At 37.9% G+C, this 19,746-nt stretch overlaps 1 protein-coding gene across 3 annotated transcripts; it reads left to right on the top strand.

Annotated features, from left to right (window-relative positions):
• Positions 1-1,409: 1,409 nt before the first annotated feature.
• On the top strand, positions 1,410-19,346 carry LOC146390511 (E3 ubiquitin-protein ligase TRIM21-like). Of its 3 annotated transcripts, XR_014799841.1 has the most exons (16): positions 1,410-1,502; positions 4,707-4,851; positions 5,015-5,249; positions 5,862-6,082; positions 6,162-6,266; positions 7,036-7,131; positions 8,373-8,606; positions 9,430-9,577; positions 11,112-11,159; positions 11,412-11,438; positions 11,524-11,588; positions 13,535-13,645; positions 13,870-13,988; positions 17,170-17,614; positions 18,244-18,340; positions 18,514-18,532. XR_014799841.1 is itself a non-coding variant. In XM_084923554.1 (15 exons), exons 2-15 carry the CDS (start codon positions 4,711-4,713, stop codon positions 18,664-18,666), a joined length of 1,800 nt encoding a protein of 599 aa, XP_084779680.1. In that variant the 5' UTR covers positions 1,410-1,502; positions 4,707-4,710; the 3' UTR covers positions 18,667-19,346. The 3 variants fall into 3 exon arrangements, 2 of the variants coding, with proteins under 2 accessions (XP_084779680.1, XP_084779681.1); XM_084923554.1 differs by lacking the exon at positions 17,170-17,614 and having other exon boundaries at positions 18,514-19,346; XM_084923555.1 differs by lacking the exon at positions 17,170-17,614 and having other exon boundaries at positions 18,244-18,350; positions 18,514-18,659.
• Positions 19,347-19,746: the final 400 nt, after the last annotated feature.

The raw sequence follows: 19,746 nt of genomic DNA, 5'->3' as shown, positions 1-19,746 counted from the left end.
GTCAGAGTGTACTTATCTTTCTCTCGGTGTAATTGTTTCTCGGCAGAAAGGAATGACAAGCTTGTGAAATGTTATTGATTCAGATGCAGGAACTGAAAACAAACAAATGATTACTAGAATCAAAAAGCACATGCAGAGCAGTTGAAAGGCATCCACAGTTGGCTCCTCTACAGCAATAACTCCTACAGAGAGACGGATGAGAGAATAAGAAGATCTAATTTTATTCTTGTTCCAGCACAGAGTCTCGACCAGCCAGAGCTGTGCACAGTGAAGTTGTTGTTAATGTCAAAATATTACAAATATTACATAAAAACAGTGATATGATGAACTGCATAGAGGTTTCTCTGAAGTTTGCATTAATTTCATAATTCAATGGAAAAATAAATGACAGCCTCCCTCACTAGAAGTTTTATAAGTTTGCTCAAAAAAATGTAACTGGTGTCTTAGTCGCTTCATCCAACATTCTCACCATAATAGTCACACACCAAAAATAGTGGACAACTGGCCTTAGTCTCCTTTTATTTTGAACATATTTTACGCTTTTGTTATCTGGTTTTACTAGTTTCTCATTTAGTTGTGTACATATTTTTTTTTAAATTGCTGTACTAATCTCAGGTGACCTTGAGGTTTTGAAAGGCACCTATATATAAAAATGTGTTATCATCATCATCATGGTTGTTGTTGTTGTTGTTGGTGGTAGTAGTATTAAGCTAATGTGACATGGTTAGAAGTTACTTGCCTTAAAAACCTCAACAACAAAATATTCTTAATGGAGAGGATGATTAAACAGCCTGCTGTAGTGTCTTAGCACAACCAAATGATATGAAAATGTACTGGTCATGTGCAACACTTAAAAATTATGCTGAAGTTTATAGATCTTAATCCATTTTAAAAGAGTTATACAAAAAATAATCACACCTCCGGTAAAGGATCACCATTTTGACACCCTCAAGGAGATCCAGCAGCCATTGCAAGTTGATTTCTGTGGAGTGATCTTAAAATAGCAAGCATGCTGAAAACAGCTCAGATGTGCACCAGATGAGGACCTTACATCTGATATAGGCCAGATTTAACGCTCAGAGCAGTTCTATCACACACAATGGCAAAAAACAAAGAACACACCCTATATCACAAAATCTCAAAATAATCCTATATCACAAATTTGTTTTACTTATAATCAGTAATTCATAATACTTATGATATGTGATACAGTCTCACAGGCTGATCTATGTGCGGCTATTTTCATTGATGCTTAATAAAAGGAGTGTTACTATAAACATATGCAGAGATAAGATCTGACGTCCTCTGACCTAGTTTTTCTTTTTTCACTATCTTAACCAGTCCTGCCACATTTACAGAGAACTATGAGAGGGCGTGGCGGTACTTTCTTGAACACACTACTTATGCACGTACACACACCGAGACACCTCATAATTGAGAGTGTGAGCGGCCAAGGTGGGCCATCTCTGGATTTCTGTGCTGTCCACCTTACCTGCATTAAGGTATCACATTTTCCTTTTGTTATTATTTTGTGTATTTCTTGTAATACGAGGCTGTGCTTGTTGTTTTTCTGGCATATGTTGATTAGTGAGATTTAGGAGTAAAATGTAATAGTTTGGGTCACTCATCAAACAGCATGTAACAAATCTTGGAGCCATAATGGATTTGGATTTTAAATTTAGTAAACAAATCAGTTCTGAGTTGCAAAAAAAGCTTTTTCCAATTAAGGCAAAGCTTAAGCCAATTTTGTCAGGGCATGACTTTGAGAAAATAATACATGCCTTTATCTCAACTCGGCTTGACTATTGCAATGCACTTTATGCTGGAGTCAGCCAAGCATCCCTCTCACATCTTCAGCTTGTTCAAAATGCTGCTGCCAGTCTCTTAACTGGTACACAGGCATGGAAATATCTCACCTTTCATGCCCACCTTTAACTGGCTTCCTGTTTATCATAGAATTAATTTCAAAGTCCTAATGTTGACTTATAAATGCTTAAATGGTCTTGCTTCTCCATACTATTCTGATGTACTTCCCTCGCAGGCCCACAGATCAGCTGCCTTTGGTTGTCCCAAAAACTAGGCTGAAGCTTAGAGGAGAAGAAGCTTTTTCAATTGTGGTTCCCAAACTTTGGAATGCATTGCCTGTAAATAATAGGCAGTTTTTAAGTCTCTTTTGGACACACTTCTTTTTTGGACCGGTGTGAGTTGATGTTGATGTGCTCTTTTTATTGTCTTTGTTTTATTTTATGTACGCGTTTTAATGTGAGTGGTCTTATCGTTTGTTTTTTGTCTTGTTTTTGTTTTTCTGTACAGCACTTTGGGCAAACTTTCTGTTTTTAAATGTACTTTATAAATAAATTCGATTTGGATTTGGATCATATAAACCACAGAAAAGTTGAAGAATTCTTAGATCTCCAAACCCCAACCATCCCATCTCCAAGGATAATTTTCAAGCAGTGAGATAACATTTTGCAATGGTTTTGCAGCTACCAGAACACCAAACGTGCTCCACATATTTGTGGGCACTTTAGTGGTTTATTCTGTGGATTTTAGAATTTTAGCTGAGTCATATTATGGCTGTAATGTTGTTTACTTCAGCTACTTTGTGCTTTGTGGGTATGACCTTCTTAATGGAAGTTAAAGATTGAGCATAATCATGATAATTGTGCTTTGTAATCATCTCTTGGCTGCAAACCAAGATGATGAACACACTGTTTTTTAATTTTGGATATAATTCCTCTTTTGTTCCCTCTTCCATAAGAACCCCTGACAAATGTTTTAATGCCAAAATTAGGAAAGTTGGCAAAGTAAGTTATATGTTTATCTAGGAAACGTGCTAAGAGGATTTTTTTAAGCTTTTGATTTTTGTCCTAAATGGAGCCTGTGATCTGCATCTTTCCTTGCTCATATAACAATTTCTAGTAGTAAATCATTATCTCAATGCTCATGAATTGAGCACGATTCAACTCATGGTTGATGACTCAAGCAAAAAAATCTAATATTTGACAATGGTACTAGTTTCTTTTGACAAATAACTAGCTCTCTTTAACCTGCAGGATTTCACACTTGTGCATGTATTTCCCTCCCTCACAAAACAAATACCTGACCTGCATGTAGTAGCTGTGGGACAGACAGATGAACCATCCTGGGATTTCCACACATTTAACTCCAGAACAATAACAATACTGTCCAGCCCCATACAACTCTGAAACAGGATAGGCTAGCATGAGAAGTTTACACATGAGACAGAATTATGCATGGCTTCCCGTGAAAATCAACTTTCAGAAGTATTTGTGAAATGTGTTGCCCAACATGAGTCTGCTCAAATGTTACCTGTATAAAGATAAACCTGTACCTGTGGGTTCTGAACAAAATCTCGATCAACTTCATTCCTGAAATCTTCTGACCATACTGTTCAGATTTTAGTCATCAAAGAGAGATATGTGTGAGTCTGTCCTTTGTCTCTCATATATTCAGCTTGCCTGAACCTCTTAACCTGTTATTTTGTTGCTAGACATTTGATACACTAAATTTAAACACGACTTTTGATTCTCATAATAAATAAATAGCTTGTTAGATAACTGCTTCATGACTCTTTGCTCCTCTCTTGGGTTTCACTTGTTTAAAAAAGTCAGACAGCACTCACATTAAAACACACCAAACACCCAAAGTACAACTAGCATCTCCTAGTGATAAATTCAACCTGACATGCTGATCAGAGCATATGACACAATAAGACAATTTTGTGTTTTCAGGGACTGAGCACAGTTGCGGGACAAAAGCTACATTACAGAAGCCTCAGTTGTTCTCTGAAGAAAGTCTTAATGAAGTTGTTATCAGTGGTTAGTGAGAAGTCCTCCCAGCAGCTACCTGAGGAGGAAGGTTATCACCTCAGATAACATGATGAGCTTGATTATGAGCAAAAGTGTTTCAAAGGTCAAGTGTGATAGTAAAAGTATCACACACACAATTACATATTCAATCAGAAAGTGACACATGTAGAAAAAAAATTGACAGCTGGATATTTAGAAGGCTTTCCTTTAACATGCTTTGAGTGAAGAGAGGAATTAAAGCTTAAAGCTGGGGAATAACAAATACTTGAGCCAGTAGGGGGCAGTATACTCTGTCAGAATTGATGTTTTGCTGTTTACGCACATGACAATCTGTGAAGGTTTTATTTCACTACACTGTAAGAAATACCTCGGTTAAATTGCATTAAAGGATCGGGAGCTACATTTGATCAGCTTTTATGATTTTACTATAATACAGCAGTTTTTAATTCCAAAGTTGAAATACGAGTGACAGCTGGGAGTGACAGATCTGTTCCTCTGACATGCCTTGACGTGGTTTGTCAGAGTACAAATGCCAAAGGACACCTTTTGTGTAAAAGACAAGTGAAACCTTTGACGAAGTGCATCAAGTTTACTTGTGTGAACAGCCAGATGAAATACCATGTAAAGTGCACCCTTATCCCATCCTTTATTATGTATGCCACCAATACGATTGAGAGCATACAGCAGTAAATTTGCCAGATCATCACACTGGAGAAGCTGTAACCTTCTCCAGTGACTGCTTAGTCACTGAAATAAACCAAACCAACATAAACCAAATTAGTTATGTGGTTTATGTTGCTTAAAATCACAAATGTTATCATCCATATGTTGAAACTCTCCTAAAGATTGTTTGCCTCTCTATTTTGCTTCCAGAAAGATGTCTCTATATGACAGTTTTTTATGTGAAGAACAGTTCCAGTGCTCCATATGCCTTGATGTATTCACCAACCCTGCATCCACACCATGTGGACATAGCTTCTGCATGCAATGCATCACCAAATACTGGAATGGAGCTAAGGTCTTATTTTTTTGATTTCCTTCATTTTCAGCTTTTTCATTCCCTTACTTTCTGTTGACGTTCAGAGAAGTTATTTAACATATTTTCGTCATTCCTGCTGATGTCCTTTCTGTTTCTATTGTTTCCATCTTTACTTATATCTTATTTCCATCTTTCCTTCCAGGTTTTCAAGTGTCCTCTGTGTAAAAAGAGCTTTGAAAAGCGACCGGACCTCCAGATTAACAGAACACTACGAGAGATCACTGACCAGTATAAATCCATGAAAAATGGAGTAGTAAAGAATAAGAGTGGAAGAAAGGGAACTGGAGGGCATGGAAGCCCGTCAAGCCATTTATTTGATGAACTGAAGAAAAAGCTGCATCACCCTGTGCGAAAGACTCACCAGACCCTTTCTCGGAGTAAGAAAACTTCTGTGTTTCCATCTGTAATAATTTATAGAGTACTTTTCAAAGCTCAAGTACAATCTGGAGGAGTTCTCAGATTTCAGAGTAGGCAATTCAGAGTACTTGGTAAATGACTGTCCTGTCATAATTATGTTGCACAACAGCAAACTTATACAAGACTACTGACAGAGGTATCTTCCTGTTACAAGGGAGTTTTTCCTTCCCACTGTTGCCAAACAGTAACTACCTTACAATATAAAGCACCTTGAGGCGACTGTTGTTCCGAATTGGCTCTGTATGAATAAATCTGAATTGAATTGAATTACATTTAATTAAATTGAATGTGTACTTTCACCTTTTGTGGATTAGGAAAGATGAATGCTGAATAATTATTCCACCCAGAAAAAAACAGCAGTTCAAAGAAATCATGATTAGCAGAATGTTAACATGTGATTCATGCTCATGATGAGTGTATGTAAACCTCTGACCACAACTGTACTTGAACAAAGATCTAGGGTCAATGAATGGCTCTACAAAATGTCAGCATTGTGTACCCAAATAGATATTTGACTTTTCACTAAAGCGACTGACTAACCTGAAAATCCCTGATATTTTTTTCATCTTCAGGCTTGGAAAGTGACTCAATCTCAACGTCCTTTCCTCCAGTCAAGAACTCACGAGCATCCTCAGTGCCAAACCACAGTTTCAGTGATGCATTGAATGAAACCTATGTGGCAGGTCCTCCGGTTTCCCACCGACCACATACCCGGAGGAGGAGGTACACGCTGAGTGGGACTGAGATGAGCCACAATGTCCCTCTTTGTGAGATCCACAACAGGCCAATATTGGTAAAACGTTCACCTTCTGCACCTGTTGAATGAAGTCCTTAAAGAAGACCAAATAAAAATCATATGCAATGGGCTTCAGATTTTCTGTAGGAGTGACCAGGTGTGCATTTGTCCTGAATGCGAGATGGAGGATCATCCAGACCATGACACAGTGACCGTTGAAACCGAATGGATGGAAACCAAGGTTTGAAAATTAAAACAGAAAAAGATAGATACAAAGGACAGATGGATTAGGTTAGGGAAGTTTCCATGTTAAAAAAAAACAGAATAATGTTTTTTTAAAGGAGTAACAAAGAATTGCTAAAAAGCAGGTGATAACTGACATGTGATAGTATGAAGTTCTGGCATGAACGAACTAGACCATTTAAAAAAAAAAAAAATCTGTTAAAAATAATTTAACATCTGAGCCTAAATTCTTAGACAGTGGAGCAGTTTGATAACAGAAAATGAGTCAAATACATAGAATCTATGTTCCTCGACAGCAGGGGTGGGCAACTCCAGGCCTCAGTGTCCTGCAGGTTTTAGATCTGTCCTTGATCCAACACATCTAATTTAATTGGTTAAATTACCTCCTCAGCATGTCTTGAAGTTCTCTTGAGGCCTGGTAATGAACTAATCATTTGATTCAGGTGTGTTGAACCAGGGTGAGATCTAAAACCTGCAGGACACCGGCCCTCGAGGCCTGGAGTTGCTTACCCTTGCTCTACACTGTTTCTATTCAATATATAATTTTTAAACATTTGGTTTCAGGTCATACTGCATAAAATATGAAGTTATGTAGTGATTATTTGTTTCCAGAAGGAGGTATTTTGTAAGATATGCTCATTGACTACTGTCTGACATACATTATCACAACCAGATCCACCCTTGTTCCCCACGTCTGTTTCAGAACACCAATAGGCTGAAGGTCAAGTGAAGTCAGTACTGTGTAACATGAATGTTTGTGTATTTAGAGACTGCTGACTGTGTCAGAGCGGACAATCCAGGACATGATTATCGAGAGAATCAACAAGATCGAAGAGATAAATATGTCAGTGACAGAGCTGGAGGTAAAACACAAACACATTCTTGTGTAAGACCACAGGTGCATGGTAAAACCTGTAAATCCTCATATCACTTCAAGGTTTTTCTTAAACCAGCAGTCCCCAACCTTTTTTGCACTGGTTTAACGTCACACAATATTTTCACGGACCGGCCTTTAAGGTGTCAAGGATAAATGCAAAAAAAGAAAATTATACGACCAAGACAAAAACTGTGCTATTTAGCGAATTCAGTGTGTATTTGTGTAACTTTATTAGCAGCGTCCTCCTGAAATGCGCCAACAACATTGAGAGTAACGTCCTCCTTTCTGCCCCTTAATGCTCTCTGGTCACTATGGTAACACGTAAACATTTCTTTCAATATAAGACACACAACTACAACATGGACCCAGGGAAACCGAGTTAATGATAAAAACCCTGAATACCATAAATTTCACAGCCTCAACTCCCGCGGCCCGGTACCAAATGACTCATGGACCAGTACTGGTCGTGGCCTGGGGATTGGGGACCGCTGTGTTAAACAATTTCTATTTCAATTTCCCTTTTTCTGTTCACACCTGATGGCTGCCCTTCCCTGACCCTGGTTCTGCCAGAGGTTTCGTCCTGTTAAAAGGGAGTTTTTCATTCCCACTGTTGCCAAAGTGCTTGCTCATAGGGGGTCGTATAATTATTGGGGTTTTTCTGTGTAATATTGTAGGGTATACCTTACAATATAATGCACCTTGAGGCGACTGTTGTTGTATAAATAAAATTGAATTGAATTTTTCAAACTTAAATTATGTATTTCTACATGTTGGGAGCTTATTAAACAATATCTATAGCCAATTTTACATAAAAGTGCAGGTGTATTTCCCTGATCTACAATTTATATCTGATTACCAAATCCACATATTACATTTTAAGTTAAAAATATATATATATTTTTCCAACATTATGTTTTTCTAAACAACAAAATCATTTATGAAACACTCTCAATTTTTAATTACATTATTCAAACTTTGGTAAAGATTTTATGTTTCTAACTTTTTACCTTGCATTTTAAGATTTCTAGACATTTTGCATATGTTCTTAGATTTATAGTTGTAGCAAAATTTAGGTTCCTTACATTTGAAATCTGAGCTGCAATTCACAGATGCTGCATATTTCCATGTGATGTGGGATTTTTTCTTTACAGGGGATATTAATATATATTTTAAACCAAAACAAATTAAACAATTATGTATCTCATATCACTCTGTCTAACTTTCCAGCTGGCAGTGGACCGAGAGACGGCGGGCAGCGTTTCTCTATTCTCAAGTTTGGTTTGTTTCATTGAACGTTCCCAGGCAGAGCTGGTGGAGGCGATGGAGATCAGCCGGAAGGTGGCACAGCGCCATGCTGAATCCATGACAAGGCAGCTGGAACAGGAGATCGAAGAACTAAAGAAGAGACAAAGCGAGCTTTCCAAGCTTGCCCAATCAGATGATCATTTATACTGTGTGAAAGTGAGAATTTAAGGATGGATGTGAAGATGCTAGTACACGCCCATGTTCCAATACTATTTGTTCTGTGCTGTTGGCAAACTGACATACTGAATCAGACTGAGGAAAGTAAAAAAGTAGAGGTGGTAAATGTTATTTATACAAATAAATAGAAGATAACCACAGAACTGACAAGATGTTCTTATACATCAAAATGCATTTGCATGTATCATTAAGGCATACTAATGCACTCATTGGTCAGTCACTGGCCAGACCCATTAAGTATATAATGAAAAATTGATATGCATGATTTGTTTATCTAGAATATAGTAAAAGATATACTATATGGGTGTATACTTGTATGGCTTTTGGTTTACCTATACATATACATAACATGCAACAATCTGTTTAAGGTCAAATTCACGTGGATTGAAATCCTATTACCTTAAGTATATTTATACTTTTACTGAAGCAAACATTAAAATACTCATATAGTTTATAAATAAAGTAAACTTGACTTGATAAGTTAGGGTGAAAAGAGATGTAATGTACACTTCACAGATTGGAGATATCAAAAATGATTATATTCAATATTTGCCAAATTATATGTCACTGACATCAAATGAGTGACACAAAGCTTTTGTAAGCTTTTATAAGAGCACATAAGTGCCCGTTTGTTGTGTAAGGAACATTTTAGTCTATTATTAGGTGGTTGCTTGGCAACATGACGGTGACTTAATGTCTGATAAGCTTTGATGCTCAACTTCTGATCCTGTAGGAAGAGTTGGCATTTTGGTAAATACTGACAAGAAAAAATTTCTAACATTTCTTTCCACCTGCTCCCTAGACGTTCCCAACTCTGTCCAGCCCTCCACCTACCAAAGACTGGTACAAAGTGTCGGTGAATTCTGACCTGGGGACAGAGTCCATTTACATGTCTATATTAGCTCAGGTGGAGAAGTTTGCCAAAGAGCTGAAGAATATCACAGAAAAAGGTCAGTGTAATGAAAAGCATTCAGCTGGTTTACACATATAATATACAAAGAAGACACAAAATCTGTGAGAACAGGGAATTTTTAATTAGTTCAGACTCAACATACGGAGCAAAAAAACCCAACAACTCTCAAAACAGATTTAGGCGATAGATAACCGAGTCTGGCTGTTATATAAAAAAGAAACTTTAAATAAATTTCTTGGCTGATGCTTTTGTGTTTTTCTGTAACTGCAAGTGAAATGCTAAATACTCAGCTAATGCTGGTCTGGGTAATAAGCTGCATCCATAAACTGTACCAGTGTAATGCACAGATACCCATATGTTAATTAATGCTAAGTAGTAGAACAATAGAATACTATAATTCTGATCACCAAAATGCAGACACAAACTTTTTATGACCCATACCACACATCGGGGTATATTCAACAGACATTGGACAAGAGAGGTGTGGAAGAGAGTGCAGGTAGGATGGAGTGGGTGAAGACAAGTGTCAGGGGTAATTGAAGATGTTAAGATTTTTATTGGGCATGAACAGAATTAAAAATGAGTAGATTAAGTGCAATCTACAATCTAGGATCTAGACAAGCCCAGAGAGGCAAGGCTGAGATGGTTTGCACATTTGAAGAGGAGGTGGGTGGATGGTGGGTATACTGAATAAAGGATATTGAAGATGAAGCTGATAGGGAGGAGGAAGAATATCCCCTAAGAGAAGATTCATGGATGTAGTGAAGTCGGTTAGTGTGAGTATAATAGAAGAGACTGCTAGGGGTAGGGTGAGGTGGTGGCAGATGATCCGCTGTGATGACCCAAAAGGCACCAGCTAGAAGATAATCAGTCAGATAATCTTATTAAAAACACGCAAGTGAAAAAAACTCTACTTTAAGAGATCTTTCACGTAGAAAGCAGCGTGGAGATTCAGCAAATGGCTCCAAAACCTGTATTGAGCTTTTTCACTAATTTGCATGTACTATGCAATTGTTTTTTATTGGCTATTCATGGTCTTCTTGTGTACTATATGCCACTACTTCCTGTGATTCCCTTTCTCTTCATTGCACAAATGCACATTACACTGTGGCATCAGCATGCCCCAATGGGTGCCCATGCACTGTGCTTTGCATGTCTAGTCAATAAACACAATAAACCTGTTATTTGTCCAATAATTCCTCATCAACACAGAAGTTTAGGCCTAGCAGCCCTCTCAAGAGTATGCCCTCAACTTTAAGCCTTATAACTTTTCAGATGGATGAATTATAAAATATATTCACACACCATAAAGTTCTTGGGAGAAACCATTAAACTATCAATGACTGTCTTTCTGGAGCAGGCTATAAATTGCCACTAGAGGAATTTTTTAAAGTATTTTTAAGTGTTCAAGCCAGACAGTACTACAGATACAATCATTAAGCAATGAAATACTCCCCCCTGGTGGTGCAGGTTTGTATTAGCTGTTACTTCTATTTCTGCTGGATTACCAGACCAAACAGTAAGGTAGGTTCATGTTAGCTCCTTACACCTGTTGTCTTGTTTCTGTTCAGGTTTTCCTGCACAAACACTGGATCCCAGTCCTTCTCGATCACAGCCCAGTGAGTGTACATGTCCTGTCCACCTTAACAAGTGCTCTTTTAACGGTTACACTGTATACAACTTCATCCACTTTAACCTTGTTGATAATTAAGATCCAAATGTATCTGGTGAGTTTTAACAGCAGCACTGTATTTTGTTAATAATATATAATATTAATATATATATATATATATATATATATATATATATATATATATATATATATATATATATATATATATATATATATATATAATTTTGTTTGTCTGCAGGGATAAAGGGGATACACGAATATGCACGTAAGTGACATTCATCCAAGCTAAAATTAATGAAAGCAGAATTACCAACAGAAAATGAAGTTCTTTACATCTTCTTTCAACACAGTGGATGTAACTCTGGACTCCAATACCGCCCATCCAAGACTGGTGCTGTCATCAGACCTGAAAAGTGTGAGGCTCCTGTTCAGTTACTAGACCATTACAATCATGCTGAAATGACTTCCTGTGTCCTCTTGTCTCGGAGCCTCTCTTTTAGCATAAAGAGAGAACAGTACACAGAAAATTCAAAAGTGTTAAATGTTTTGGTGTTAGTAGTCTTCTTGCAAAAGTAGAGTTAATTTTACTCTAAGTAGAGTCACATTCTTTTAATGTAACTCTGAGGTGTAAAATGATAGTAGTTAAAATCGAGTGTTAAAAATGAGTGTTTCTATGTCAAATCTGGAGGTGTTACAATGGAAACATTAACTCTTGACCTCTTAACTCTGAACTCCTAGAGGGGCTATGACACCGATAGAGATTGAAAATGTGATGTCACTCAGGGGTAAAACCGCAAAGAATTCTGGGAACTCGTGGCAAGAGGTACTAGCGCATGCAGGCTTTCAATTGAAATCAGTTATACAGCGATAAAAAGAAACACAAAAAATGGCAAGAAGCTGTTGTATTATTAACTGCAATAGCCGGTCGCATGACAGCCACAGAAAGCCGACGGGTAAAGAGATCGGTTGTTATCGGATTATGTCGTTGAAGAGAAATTGTTCGAGCCATGTTTCCGAAGTAACAAAGAGGCGACTGGATTGCAGCCATTCAAAGACAAAATATAATGTCCCAGAACACTCCAGCTCACAGGTTAGTCTGCTCCAAGCATTTCCACAAAGGTCAGTCTGCTGTTGTAGTTAATGCGTCATTTATCTTAACATAATTGGTGATATAGGTTACAAGCAAGTCTGGCGCTGAACAGAAATTGTCGCGCTATGCTCCTGTGTTTATTGTGCATAAATAGTGAATTGTCCTGACACAATATTGTGTTTCGCTTCTGTTATTATCATGGTACATTGACAAAAACATATACTTTTATTCACAGGGTAAAACAGTTGTTTTGTATCACTAATTGCCCAGTACGATTACAGCATACAATATTATTGTCACTGCTACATTTCTGTGATGCGTACCAGAAATTATTTCCACTACTAATTAATTACCATTGAGCTCAGAGGTCCTATTAATAAACGGTTAACGAATGTGTATTTATGAAGACGATTTGTGAGACTGGTAAACTTATGATATGTACAATGGTCTTTACTTTCTACACGGTGCATTTCAAGGTCCTGTACCCATCCGTCGGTAAACTGTACCTGGGCTTGTTGCAGTGACCTGAAGTTACTAAACTTCACGAGTGTATGCACTCACTCCAAGAACCGTATAATTATAAATATGAGCGTGGTGAAAGTTGGGCAGCACGCTAACATATTTTGTCCCTCTGTGTGCTCGTAAGGGTCTAACCCTTTCACTGGTTTGATTTTTTTCCTCATATCTTTTCTTTGACTTTTGATCAAGTCTGTCTTTGTACGGACCGGCATTGTTCTCCTTCGTTTTGTACATACCTTTTTGGGGGGCAAAGAAAAAGCAAGAATTTATTGGAACCGAAGAATGAACGTTTTGCGGTGCTGCAAATGCTTGCATTTGATGCAGGTACTTGGATTGTTTTGCCACGAGTTCCCGGCATGCAATGCGCGAAAGTCACGTGGTCTGTCAATCTCTATCCGGTTGTTCAGTGATGACACGAAGAATCCTACTTCCGGGCCTAAAGTAGTCTGCGTTTAATATGGCTTTTGTGTTGTTAACATGTTTAATGTTATGTATTTTCTTCTATTTGATCTCAAAAAGCTCCTAAAACAGTCAGTGATCACTGTTGACCTCCCTCGGCTTTTATTACCGCTGCGACCAAAAAGAGTTAAATTAACACTCTCTGGTGTGGACCCATATAGACACTTTAATAGTGTTGAAATCAAATCCCACAGTGTTAATTTGGACATGCTGGATTTGCTGTGTAGAAAAAGAAGATGTAAAATCTCCATGAAATGAGCTGTAATTATAAATTGTATTGTATATTTCTGCAGGTGAGGTGTGGAGATCGACACCAACTGGTGCCAGACAACCCAGAGAGGTTTGAAAAAGTTGTCTGTGTTATAGGGAGGGAGCCAATCTCTTCTGGAAAACATTATTGGGAGGTATGAGGGTTTGCCCTTTCTAAGAGTCAAAAGTCTTGAAAATCATTGCTCACATATTATAATTCAGTTCTTTATCGTTGATTAAACTTGATTCCATACTGCTTTCATTACAAGATACAATTGTGTGCTAAATAAACAAATGTTGGCCAAACATCTTGGCTTCTTCAGACTTACATGCGTTTCACTATTTGAGTGAAGGATTGTGGTTTGTTTGGTTTGAAAAGGTGGACGTGACAGGGAAGACTGACTGGGACCTGGGTGTGGTCAAGTATTCCGTCAGCAGGAAGGGGAAGATTGAATACACCCCAGACAATGGATTCTGGTTCCTCAGTTTAAGAGACAAGTGAGTTAAACACATTGTTGAAGAGTTCTCCAAATTATTGGCCGTTGTAGCTGAAGGAAAAATGCTTATTTCCCAAATGGTTGGCGGTGGTTCCCAGAAGCATGCTGCTTGTTGTCACTTTGGTTGCTAGCAGATTGCCACAATTGCTTGCAGATTTTCATGTGTTTCTGCAAGTATGTGGTTAACTACTTGTGGTAATACAACATTATGGTGTGACACAAACTGGAAAGGGAGAATGTTCACCTTCAAAGTAAAAGTTGTACCTCAGAGCTACAGTCAACATGTTTCATACGGTACAACTTCCACTTTGAAGGTGAATGGTCTCCATTTGCAGTCTGTATATATATTTTTAGTTTCAATATAGGTCTGAGAGAAGCTAAACAGTATTTGTGGATAAATCGTCACTTAGTCACTTCCATTTAATTATGACCGCAACATATTGTCCAGCGCAGTACTGTAGTATAGACCTATTTAACACCATATACAGTTTACACAAGGCAATTTTATTTCTTATATGAATTTTATTTATTTTAACGGTCATAAACTGGCTGTGACATGTGACAATAATAACAACTGTACTCCATTAAAACATTCACAGCAGGTGGTATATCCAATCTTTAAATGATGACCTGATGAATCCTGCTTCTGGGTCCAAACTACTTTGCGTTTATTAAGGCTGTTGTGTTTTTAACATGTTTTAATGCTTTGTATCTTGTTCTATTTAATCTGAACAGCCCCCTAAAAACAGCCAGTGATCGCTGTTAGCCTCTCTCAGTTTTTATTATCACTGTTCATTTTAAAGCTCAGTTTGAAAACCTTACAATGTAACTATAGCCCAGTTTAACCAGAGCTTCTATGTACCCTCCGGTGGACCAGTTCTAGGTTTGTGAGGTAGTGTTAAAGGGAGAATGGTTTACAGGAGGCAGGTGAGTTGAGGAGAACGCTGTATTATCACACAGATGATAGCACTGCAACATAGACACAACTATAGCTGGCAAAACAATTTATAACCTAAACAATCTCAGTCATAGAATTACTGTTAAGGGTCTCTGAGTCTCCACATGGGTGTCAGTGATACAAAGTCTCAAGTCAAGAGTCAGAAGAATAAGTCAAGTCAAGCTCGCTTTTTCTTGGAGAAGAAGATGAGAAAAAAAAATCAGAAAAGAAGATTTAGTGGGTGCACCCTCAGGTCTTTTTCTACTGTCAGCACTGTTATGTGGTCTGGGCGTGTTCTACCAAACAGCGAATCTTCAAATGAACTAAGGACGATCATTGCGGCAGACAAATTCTAGGGCCTGGGATTGCTCGACATCTCCTCTCAGAGGAGAGTTCCAACATCTGAAATCCATGAACAACCACAAATGGGATGGAAGGGAAAAAAAACCCCAGCCTGCATGACAATAAAAACCTTTATTACATGCAGCTTTGGAATTCAGCTCACACACATATTTGTGTATTCAAGTATGTTAACCATATGGACATTGCATCATTTCAATCCTTATACAAAATGAAAATAAACCATTGAACTAATAAAATAGTATAAGTTTGCACTGAAAAACACATAACAGTGGACTTTTCTTTTTGGAAATGAAAGAACTGATTAAGTCTTAATTATTGTTTATGGAGTCTCATTATCTTTAACTAGAAAGTTATCAAGTTTTTCTGACTTGTACTCACCTTACAATATAGTTTTAATCAGCATTTATTTCTAAACAAATTTTCCACATACAAAACCATATTTTTATATGGGATAGGCGCTGGAGCCTATCCCAGCTGTCATAGGGCGAGAGGCGGGGTACAACCTGGACAGGTCGCCAGTTTGTTGCAGGGCTAACACACAGAGACAGACACTCACATTCACGCCTACTGGTAATTTAAATTGATCAATTAACCTAGCCCCACTAACTGCATGTCTTTGGACTGTGGGAAGAAGCCAGAGTACCAGGGGAGAATATTTGTGTAATACTCCTTATCCAGCTACGGGACTTCAATCACATTTTACACATTGCCTGCAGCAGCAGCAGTAACATTTGCATGCAAATAAAGAGGAATAAAAGTGGAATAAAGAGCATTGGCTTAGGCAGGACTATCACATGGTTAACTTGGACATAAAACAAATTTTTATTAATATTATTTAATATTAATAAAAATTCAGTCGTTCTTATTAATAAGAACGACTGAATCCTCCAAACACTGTTTTGAAAACTTCATCAGTGCCTACCCAACTTACCCACACACCGATAGACTTGGGAAGAGGGCACCATGCTCGCTACATCAGCTAGCAATGCTAACTTTTACAACACTCATCAAGACGGTCGGAAGTACTATAATTTCCGTATAAACAACCTCCGGTTTTCTAGGTGATTCCGTTCTGCTCCTCCTGAACCAAATACTGGTTACAGGCTGTTATTTTTTTCCACTACAGAAAGTATTTTTCCTCATTAATCAGGGATTGTTTGTTTTAGCCTTTCGCTGTAGCCTCATCTACACTGCACTTGGAATGTCCTTCAGTAAGCATGAGGAGGCAGGATCTACTTCTCCTAACCAATCACATGCAAGAATGTATGGTTTAAGCCAATAAGGTGAAAGGATGGCAAAATAAATTTGATAGACATAGATTTGAGACAATAGAGAATAGGTTTGGCAAAGAAGAGCAAATAAACTATAGTGAATTATAAAATATAGAATTATAAAAATAGATTAGACAGAACAGGAAAAAGAAGAACTGTAGAACCTCAATTCCACTGGGCTACACCAGCCCATGCAGCAGTATATTAATGACTAACCTCGTACTGTAGATGGATTATCTCAGTTGTTCTCCTGACTAAAGTTTGGTCTGTTTACAGCATCTTGCCATGCGATTGCATTTGTCCCTAACCTTCGGGAACCCTCACGTTAACTTTTATCAAGTGGAAAAAAGTTAGCGTTCGGTGTCCAGCTTCACAGTGTTTATATATGCTAACGATAGCAGTGTAGCTAGCCACCATGTTAACCCTACTTCAGTAACCCTACAAACACCATGGCTGTTTAGTTTTCTGTCTTCATTTATTTTGGAAGTGATAGCTGAGCTGTATGTTTCAACTTTTGCTGTGGCTTTTAAGCTGGCGGATTTTTGGCTTCACCCCCTCCTTCATGGTTTGTGCACGTTGAAGCTGAGTTTTCTTTTTTTTGGCCGTTTCAGCCAACGAAACGAAATACCATCATGTGGTGGCCTTACTGGATCTGCTGAGGGTCGTGTGATGACCTTCCTCCGGGATCCCCCCCACCCAAGGGAATGACACCACTCATTCGCTACTCCCTCTCTGTTGAAGAGTGGGCTGAGAAACTCCTCTCTCTCTCTCTGGCCTGGATGATGGCCTCTCAAGCTCATGGAAAGTATGCTATCCTTGCTAGGAATGGATGATGACGGATTCATCTTCACTTACGTATTCCTCCAACAGTTGCTGGCTCCAGTGCAAGCTGGCCTCGCCAACTCCCTGTCTCTGGCCTAGCAGGATTACCGCTCAATCACTGAAGAAATGGATCACATTCTCCTGGCTATTAGGAGGTTTGGTATCCAGACGATAGTTACGACGGGATCTCCCGTGACCCCCACGATTTTCCCGGGGGCAACCGACGCATTGATGGTGGGTGGGATCACTGTGATTTTACCATCAGTGTTTTGGCATTGCAGCATGGCCGCCTTGCAGTTTTAAGGCCGAGGGAAATGAGGCTGCCAGCACTCTGTAGCAGCCGCGACCGCTGACAATAAGGAAAGGCTCCTCTTCATAGAGGACTCACTCAAGAAGACATTTTCTAGTTGACTCTAGCTCCCAGAAGAGCTACGGGAACTCTTGTGTCGTCTTTGCATACATTCACATTTAGCCAATAATGAGACAGAAAATTCAATTAGCAGAGGATGAAGACCAAACAGAAATGTGAGACATAACATTGTACTTGTATTAATGAAAAGGACAGAAACACTCCAGATTGATGCTAATGTTTCCCAGCATTTGCTGAATGTAAAAATAAAGCAATGACATGTAAATGTTGGATTTAAAAGCCGGTCTTTTTAGCAATCCCCCACAAAGAATGTTTTCAGTTGTTTAATTTTTCCCTTTTACCTGATAGATGTCTTACTTTTTTAAGTTCCTTAAAAATGCATGAAAATGCCATGCTTTTGCAAGAATGCAGATTAAAATGAAATCAGACCTACTGATGTTAGAAGAACTTTTTCATCTTTAATTTCCTTTCCCTTTGTCATTTCTCCCCACAGGAATAAGTTTGGCTTTCGATCTCAACCCTACACAGATGTCCCAGTGAACCTTGTACTTCATAAGATCGGGATATTTGTGGACTTTGAAAATGGACAGGTGCGCAGGTGTACGTGATTGGAATTTACCTGTCTCATAAAGAATGGGCAAATTGAGTCCCCCTTTAATTTAAACTTATTTAGCTACATATAGATAAATATTATAAATATAGATATTTTCACTATTGTATTGTTTATGTAATTTTACTTTAGGTGTGTTTCTCTTCTTTGCAGGTGTCTTTCTACAATGTTGATGCTAAGATGCACATCTATACTTTTAATGACATTTTCAATGAGACCCTCTACCCTTTCTTCAGCCCCTGCACCAACAAGTCAGGAAGGAACGACTTACCACTGATCATCGCGCCAGTGAAGATGACCGAGTGACACCTAAAAGTTACATAATATTGTATTTCTTCCTCTCAGTTTTATTTTCCTGCCTTTGCACTTATGTGCTCTCCATACATATAAGCTTAGTCAGTTTTTCCCCCAATTGTGTAACTATCTATAAATATTCCCTATTGATTTAAACCTCGCAGTTGTCAGACTGAATAGTTTATGCATACAGATTAAATGTTTTTATGTATTTTGAAACTGATAATCAATCAATCAAATATCTTACATTTGGATGTATTGTGGAAGTTTTCCATTTAATATAGCCTGCAAACAAGCGGTGAGTGGTAGCTAACATGCTTTACCCCTCTGGGGTCCAGGGTATAAATGACTGTTTTTGACTACTTTTGATTTTACCTCTATATTTCACCTTTAAAACAGTTTATCTTGCCTTGTTTGGTATCATTATTTTAAGCATAACCTCAAATATCTGAAATTGGAGGTTTCTTTTCATTTTTATTTTATTTTTTATTTTTAACTTTACCAAATGGACCATTGCTGTATTGGTCTATTTGATTCACCTTTGTTTTTATTGTTTATTTTATTTTCACTTGCTACACACGGGACAGGCATGACTGGGGGAAAGAAGGAGAAAGAAAGAGAGGTAGGGAAAGAAAAACAGCGGGGAAGAGGAAGGGTGATAAAGGGCAAAAAATAAAAAACAACCAAAACAAACAGACAAAAAAAAAAAAAATTAAATTAAAAAAAAAAAAAAAAAAAAAAATATATATATATATATATATATATATATATATATATATATTTAACCATGGATCATCTGTTAAGAAAGAAAAAAGAGAGCAATATAATAAACATCATCATCACGATAATCTATGTGATTATAACAGTAAATACTAAATATTGAATATTATCAGCATACAGCATCAGACCCCGATCCAAGCTTTAAAACCCTGCAATTCCTGTGCCCAGAGGAGAGACACAAAACCTATTCCAGTAGTCAAGGGTGTAGATTTGGTTTTGGCATTGGTGGGGACGGATGATTCAACCACCGAACCCTGCCCTGTTTCTTTTTTTTTTTCCTTTTTGTTTTTGCTTCTTAATAAAAAGACGAGA

Source organism: Perissodus microlepis, chromosome 3 (assembly GCF_051167445.1).
Source record: "Perissodus microlepis isolate ML-2025 ecotype Zambia chromosome 3, ASM5116744v1, whole genome shotgun sequence".
Lineage (NCBI taxonomy): Eukaryota > Metazoa > Chordata > Actinopteri > Cichliformes > Cichlidae > Perissodus > Perissodus microlepis.
The sequence above is the reverse complement of the archived record's forward strand: the minus strand, read 5'-3'. Positions and strand labels throughout refer to the sequence as shown.